General features: G+C 36.9%; 1 protein-coding gene across 1 annotated transcript; it reads right to left on the bottom strand.

Moving 5' to 3' along the window:
- Positions 1-3,368: 3,368 nt before the first annotated feature.
- LOC141904421 (organic cation transporter protein-like) lies at positions 3,369-7,077 on the bottom strand. The gene is made up of 7 exons (XM_074793008.1): positions 6,757-7,077; positions 6,163-6,391; positions 5,892-6,087; positions 5,091-5,324; positions 4,510-4,644; positions 3,745-3,948; positions 3,369-3,468 (listed from the first exon to the last, which is right to left on the bottom strand). Exons 1-7 carry the CDS (start codon positions 7,075-7,077, stop codon positions 3,369-3,371), a joined length of 1,419 nt encoding a protein of 472 aa, XP_074649109.1.
- Between the last annotated feature and the right edge of the window lie 1,210 nt (positions 7,078-8,287).

Genomic DNA, 8,287 nt, shown 5'->3' on the forward strand with positions numbered 1-8,287 from the left:
GAAATGTTGTGAAATAAGTCGTCAAATAGATATAAGATTGACATTGCCAATGAATGTATGGTATAGTTTCATTGGAAATTGATTTGCAAATGAGAAAAATTGACTCGAATTTAATTGAAATGTAGAAGAAATAGTAGCGCGGTAACCGAGTAAACACGAGTGAACCTAGTGGATCCTCACCTACCAGACATGGAATCCTCGATTGCCACAGTAGCGTTGCCGGTACCCCCTTTATTGTGAAATTCATAAGATATAGCTATGAAAATAGCGTTATTAAGAATCGTAAAAAACCCGAAGGGGCGAAGATATCAATCAACGAGGATTAGAAATTATTGGAAAATTGTTCATCATTTACGAAGGCAGCTACTCGCGAAGAATAACCCACCGGGCACTCGATGAATGATCGTGAAATTTTACATGTAAAATATGTAGGTTTTGCAAGGGCATTGTGTTCGGCGTAATTCGTAAAAAATTAATACAATAGAAAATTTACTGTTCCTTTAGCGAAGATCCGTGATCAAATATGAAAGAAACTTATTTTTATGCGAAACAAACAGGGATTATTGATAACAATTGGAAGCGTGATGGATTATTGGAAGTAGTTTTTCTGTTATTAAAGATCGTGGACAGAAAAAAATTCTACAATGGACACATTAATCTCTCAAGGTTTCGATAGTTATGTATACTCGAAATCTGTTCCCGACAGTATGGACTTCTCATAATATTAACTCAATACGGATTTGGAAATACGAGTATTAAGAAACAAGAAAATTAATTTTAATAAATTATTTGACGCCTGCGAAAAAAAATGTAGAATTTCTGGGATAAGCTAATGTGGAATTGCGAATTTGAAATCGAAGTTTTAAGAAATTTGGGGAATTATGAGGTTTGGCGATTGGGTAGATGATACAGGTCTTCGACTGGTCTAATTAAAAAAAAATTGTCAACTTGCGACCGACTTCGATTTACTTTTGCCTCTAAGCTGGTCTGCAACTTCATTGCCTCCATGGTTGAAGAAAGGGCTCTTCTGATGTCTGCTTCATCATGACTTCGAGCGTATCGTGTAGCCAGCCGGCCCGGTCCCCGGGGCCCGGTTTGGTTGTCACTCGATATCCTAGTCTTGAGTCTGGGTTGAAGTAGACATTGTCATTTAAATAACTTATTTATGTTATTCTGTATGAATTAACCATGTGTCTTGTATTTTGTATTTTCTTATTCTAAAATTTGTAACTTCATTGAATTTGGGAATTTTATCCCGGAATTTCATTGTAATAAGGATCAATAAAAAATTGAATTGAATTGTCACCTAATACACATGCCATCAGTGGACGCGGAGCCGTATATGACAGCTTTGCTTTATAAATTGCTAATCTCATGAAACCTGCATACCCTAATATCGAACATATTTTCTAAAACATTTGAATATTGAAATTATATGTTTACACGTATTTATATTGACAGCTTGTAGCCGCCGATGAAATTCACGCCGGCCCTACACAGATCGTAGATAGCTTCGTCATTCCACCAGTATCCCCATGTCAGGGTCTTACTTTTATATCAGACTTCCACATCGCGTACATACATCCACCATTTTGACCGAACAATCCGATTTACTTATCATTTCTATTTATGCCTGCCGCTTCTGATTTAACCATACATCCATTACTATTACAATACATCTTCTCATGATATTCAATGCAATATAACATTTTGACGTTCAAGTAGGGCTCGTTAGATAATCACAGGAAGCATTCTACATCTTTGTCAATGATATTTTGCCAAATAGCTTTGACCTGTGACGTCTTGCACATCGATTTACGGTTGTCGTTTATAAAATGACGCTGAATGGTTAACATTGTTTAGGTTTCATAATGGTTACGTTTTATAAGGCGTCAAAAAGGGGCGATTTATATACAACATCCGATCCATAAAGACTGCGCCACCTAGTGCCCGTTATTCCTAATCGGAAACGCGTTTATACTGGAAAACCAAACTCAAAGCAGTTCCGAATTGATAATCACGGTAGTAGGCCTAGATTGAAACCCGAGCACCAATAGTACGTACCTCAAATCGTACTTAAATCCGCATATAATGTGTGCGAGGAATTGTTCTCGTGCAAGGGCGATGAATCGACGCTGCCGACGCGGATATACTTAATTTTTTCCCATGCACAAGGATCTCATCACTACCCGCGGTTAGCCAATAAACCAAATAAAGAGCCCCGAGTGAAGGCTTCGCTAAAGCGAAATTAATACGAATCTATGACGTAGATTATATTCACTTTTGAATCCTTAGAAACATTTCGGCGTTGCTTTAAGTTTATTACGAGTCGGGAACTATTTACGGACCGAGGGAGCAGTAATTTTACATTAATTCAACGTGGTACGTCTTCGATGCTTTTTTATTTTTGTCTATTTTATTTATTATCATAGTGACATGTACATTATATTTGAAAATAAACAGAATATAAAGGTTTGGTACCCAGCCCTAATTTAGACTTATAAGTCACTTTATACTAACGCATGACATAATATTACGAATATACATATATCTACACATGTATATACATGTAAACATACATATATACATACATACACATGCATACATACACATGCACATACACACAAATGTATTAAGATATTTCTACAAAAAATAAATGGTTACAAAATTGGGTTCAAAAGTAAATTTCTTTTTGACCATGCAGCAAGGAGAAAGTTTCATAGGTTAGTAGATCTTTGAGAAACATATGCTTAGTTATTCTTGTATTTGGCATAGATATCATTTGAGTCCAAATCGTATCTGATGTTTGAAACGTTTATATTTACACGGTAACTACCCCATATCCCCATACAGAAAGGGTAACGGCGTTAACGGATTTACTCCGAAAAATATCTACAGGCTCTATACTGAACGCACTCAACCATATCGGACTCTTTCGATCCCCAAGTCTCAGCTCCATAACTAATGACTGAACCAACACCTGTTTCAAATAATTTAGTAAAAGTTTAATAACCAATGTTTTTGATCTGTTTAAATTTACTTATAATTCTGCCAGGTCTGACCAGATGCCGGCCTAAGACAATTTGGGTATCGATTTCAAAAAATTCTCTCGTTAGTAACACTTTTTCATTGGTTTCCGTTCAAAAATGCGCTTGCTTTCAAATGTACTTGATTTGAGGCCACAAAACTCAAAGAAGCAAAACTCTAACCCCAATTCTGCTAGAAATTGTGAACTATACTATACTACCAATCCCAGGGCCCTAAATGTGTTTTACTTGATAAGAGTTCCACTATCATGAAAATCTAACCCCCAAAGACATGACTGGTTACGTTTTGTGAACCCATGGCAAGTAGAACCTAAGTTAGCATCACTGTGCTAGGATGTTTAGATTTACCAAATACGCAATCTGTGGAGCGGTAATACCACCAACTCTTGCGCCCATACTACCAGCTGCACAGCCAATACTCCTGTTAAAAAGAGAACAAAAGAATGGTTATATTCTTTTTAGCCCATATCAAAATTTTCAATTCGTAATTTCTAAGTTCTAAAAATTTAGATGTGATCCCTGTGCCAATGGAGACTAGTTTTGCTACATAAGAGAATTATTCCACATCCCTGTGCCCAAACAGCAAAACAGGAAGTAAATGATGATATGCGTTTTAGGAGAAGCGATATATTTCCCCACAGGTGAACGGGAAGTGTGTGCGTTGCTTGAGAGAGTGAATCTGAAGATTAAATCTTACCTTATGACGGTGGCATAGATTTCTGCGGAATATATTGATGCCAATGTCCAGCACGAATTTATGCCTGCGTTACCAATAAGCACCAATACCGTCGTCAATATTCCGAGTTCTTCTTTCTTGTTGAGTGCTCCAATAATCACCACTACTACCATGCAAGTAATTGGTATTAGCATGTAAAAGAAAAACGACCGTCGCCGACCAAACCTAGGATTTACAATTCAAAAGATACCCAAACATCATGACAGTTAACGACCGATCAGTTACCGAGATATTCAGACTTATGGTACCAAAGAATAATCGCACCATTTTGAAGACATATTGATATTTCTGGATTGTGAACTAAATGTCCATGATTAACATAAGCTTTGGATCATCTTGTTTTCGTATTTCAACGTCAATATCCTCTCATTGTTTCAGGAGATCGATTAAGGGAAGATTGCAACTGAAATGAGCTGACAAGAGACAATGAAAAGGACCACGGACCAGTCACACCAGCCAAAAGTAGTTTTGTTCAAAAAGTAGTTTTCAGTCTCATAAAGTTGTTAGATTGGCTATAAAACTACTAAGCCATGACCGTGAAACTGAGCCCTGGGACCAAAGGTGTTCTTATGACTAGTCTTAAGTTTATAGATCGGCTCAAGAAGATACCGCAGTCTTAGATAATTGAACATCATGATATAAGTTGATATATTGGCTAAAAAAGATACTGAGTCTTAGAGTGGTCTTGCATCTAAGCTATTGTGCAACTGGGTTTTTAGATTTTACCTGTTTGCAACAAAAATGACACTCCAATCTGCGGGCATGGTAACAAATGCACCAGCGACAACGTTTACAAAAACAGTTCCTTCAAACGTGCTGTACATAGAACTAATACCGTAGTTAATAGCGGCACAAGAAAACCTAAAATAACCGGAAAAAGTATTAGAAAACCTGGCTGAAACCTGGTTGATGGTTTGTTTTTCATGCAAATAGACAGTTAACGGGAAGATAGATATTGATAAAAAAGTTAGAGCTAATCGAGCAAAGTCAATGGAGAAACAACAGTATTGATAGGCCCTATCAATAAGGTTGTTTCTCCATTGACCCTGTGGAAGGAAGTGGCGTTTGTCGAATGAAGCCACTGCGCAAGTAGCTATCTAGTATATACTAGCTCACACATGTGATCTCTAGTTCGTGATATATAATTCGATAGCATTACAATCAATCTTCAATATACGGGTTAGTCTTGATAATTTTCATACCTATACAATCATTCATTTTTTTCATGCTTTTACTGATCTGATATCGGGTTAACACGGCTTTTCTATACCTCTATAAAAATGAAAATGTCGTTTAGATGTCATTACCAGCAGTAAATGATAACACATGTTTGAAGAGCTAATTTTCTCGTTTTGAATAAATCTAGATATCCATGCTTTCTGATTTTCTCTTGTTCTCTGCGATCTTTAGCGGCAATAAGACGAAGTAGATTTAAATCTGGAATTTTGGTTTTATTCGTTCGGGCCATCAAGCGGATAATTTCATCCGCTTCTTTAAATCGGCCTTTCATTGTCAACCAGCGAACGCTCTCCGGAACCCAACTTAAAACATAAAAACAACGTACTACAGATTAGATATCGGCCTTATTTAATCAAGTCAAGTTTGGTGGCCATCTCGAATCTCTGCTTAGCGCCATACAGCCTTTGATTTTCCCGAAACGTTATGTATATGACTTGTTTAGCCCAAATGAATATTGCGGTCCAATATTATATTATCAAAACACATCAAAGTGTGTTAAAAATTCCAACCACCCCTAAAAAAACACTTGATTCCACCTACGGATGGGCAATAAGTTCACACAATTAAAAAAAACTGATAATCAATGCTGTTTATTCGGTCACAGTCATAAAATGAAATACACTATTGCATACTTTTACTATGCATGGATTCAGTTTCATATTTGTAATTTAGAATGAGTTCTTTTTCATTAAATCAACTCCGAGTAAAATCTTCTCATTCTTGATAATAATGATAATGTTTATTCACGGATTAAATTCCAATAGGAAGTATAGTAAGTTAGTTATTCAGGGTCTCCAGAATTCGAATTGACACGATGCACTCACACGTCTGTAGAGATAGGGAGAGACAGGGGGAGAGGGACAACTTACAGAACGATAGCAGGAATTAGAGGTATCCCGAATGAAGCGGTTATGAATGCTGTATGGCGCCAGTCACGGGTCAAATAGGCTACAGCCGAGGTCAATGAGGAGCCGACACCATACATAACGAAACACGCACAAAACGTCCGCCATTTTGTACCAACAAACTCTATCGGAAGTGCGAAACAGACGTTCAGAGCACCACCTGAAAAAATAACAATGAAGTACAAACAATGTTTTCTAAAAGGATACTCGCTGGTAATCGAATCAAAAGACCTACCGTTAAAAAAACCACTCGAAATACGAACAATAACATACATGACCCAACTATTTGAAAATCCAACGACTATCTGCGTAACTATCATCAAACAAGCGAACGCTATCAATGTCTTCTTGCGACCGATCCAGTCAGCGAAATATCCAGACACCATCGCACCGAAGAATACCCCCACCATTTGAAGACTTATTGAAAGTTTTGGGATGTAACTCATGTCACAAACAAGATCGAACTACAAGTAAAAAATGAACGATAATGAATTGAAAGTCTGTGATATGACAATAAGACTAAAGACAATGATAACGATAGAATTATAATAAAATGCTACTCCACTATTACGTGAGTATTGGAAATTCCGCATTGGAAAAGCTTCGATTTAATTGACTCTTACGGAATTCGAACCCGTATGTGCGTTAAAACTGTTTTTTTGAAACTGCATGGTATCGATCAAAAATCTTCGCATTGATTTAAGTGATTCTGGGCGGGTTTATCGCGCTTCGTTGTATTTGGTTGGACTTACCCGTATTGTTTTCGAGGTTTACCCCTAAAGGTAATTGTGAAGCCCGGTCTACGAAACTGGGCCTTACTTTCACTTACCTCGGTTATCAATGACGTCAAAGCATTAGTAAAGTCGTAATCAAATTCTACACACTTGGAACCATTGAACGAACATAATCTGTCGGTATTATTTGGTAAAGAGGCGTTTTCGGCGAGTCTGAGACAAGTCCACGGGGGAACGTAATGAGAAAATATAAACAGCATTGAAACAGGTTGGTTCGAGAGATCCATCAGAGTCAGAATCACAAATATGCGAATTTGAAACCTCCCGAAATGACCAAGAGTATCCAACATTTCCTCAAACGAACTTTCATTTTTCTGAGCATCTTCATCTTCATCGCGAATGCGAGTTTCATCCATCAGAATAATCTAATACAAGCTTGTGCGACATAGGTTGTAAGTCTAAAGAGACGAGTAATCGCACCGTAGCAAAACATATCGAACCCTACGAACATTATTGAGTGATTTATGACAGAATAAAAGGATTTCGCCCAAGATTACACGTGATCATGTTGAAAAGACCTGAATGGAAGCAGACAGGTTTCTCAAATACCTTTTCCTTTATTGCGAATAAAGACGATATTTAGAATACATAACACTAAGATTTAAAAACATCTTCGCAATGTAACGATTTTTTAATGTGGCGTAAAGCTAAGAGTCGCACGTTTTGAATACATCATGTCGCACAACACAGTCACGAGAACCCCAATATTTTCATCGTTAAACATCTTACTTTAGAATAACCTCTTAGTAGAAATCAAGATTATTTGGATTGACGACAGTTATAGTCGGTATACTCATAATCTTCGACAGTTGGGCAATTTTTGTTATCCCAAGAAATCCATACTGTATTACGAAGCCATGATATAGGCAAATACGAGGGCGGTACGAATCTAACCGATATCATTAGTACGATATCAAACCGATAATACCTTTTACCAGAGGCAACTGATATAGGTGAATAGCGGAAAGTAGACTTAAAATTACCATCCTAGTTTACAAATACCAATAATAATTGAATGCTATATATACGTTGGTGGTAATTACAGCCATCGATTTTTGGTAACCGTCTGAATCTATTATTCCGATATTCGCGTAAATACATACAAATTATTGATGCGCCATCCGACAAAAATGATTTGTTTCAGTTTGTGGTACGAACTGCTCTCAGCAAGACCATGGTCAAAATATCTGGATGGAAAATTACCCAATAAGCACGGCCTAACCAATAGTTGGAAACTAATAGTCATTTATTTGATTTTGACAATTCTAATACATATATTTACATATAGTTTTTCCGAGCACCAGTTTGACCCGGCGCCACATTGCACATCGTTTAAGGGTAACTGACACTTTTTTAAAGATTTCCTACTTTTTACACTAAACGATATATTATAGTATACAACAAGAAAATTAACTTTAATAAATTATTTGACGCCTGCGAAAAAATGTAGAATTTCTGGTATAAGCTAATGTGGAATTGCGAATTTGAAATCGAAGTTTTAAGAAATTTCGGGAATTATGAGATTTGGCGATTGGGTAGATGATACAGTCTTCGACTGGTCTAATT

This window comes from Tubulanus polymorphus, chromosome 4 (genome assembly GCF_964204645.1).
Source record: "Tubulanus polymorphus chromosome 4, tnTubPoly1.2, whole genome shotgun sequence".
NCBI lineage: Eukaryota > Metazoa > Nemertea > Palaeonemertea > Tubulaniformes > Tubulanidae > Tubulanus > Tubulanus polymorphus.

Excerpts from the sequence above, each read along its gene's own strand:
- LOC141904421 (XM_074793008.1), bottom strand. The coding sequence starts at position 7,077 with ATGGATGAAACTCGCATTCGCGATGAAGATGAAGATGCTCAGAAAAAT. Across the intron at positions 4,645-5,090 it reads TGTGTTATCATTTACTGCTG|GTTTTCTTGTGCCGCTATTA; the intron begins GTAATGACATCT and ends CGGTTATTTTAG. Across the intron at positions 3,469-3,744 it reads ATCTATGCCACCGTCATAAG|GAGTATTGGCTGTGCAGCTG; the intron begins GTAAGATTTAAT and ends TCTTTTTAACAG.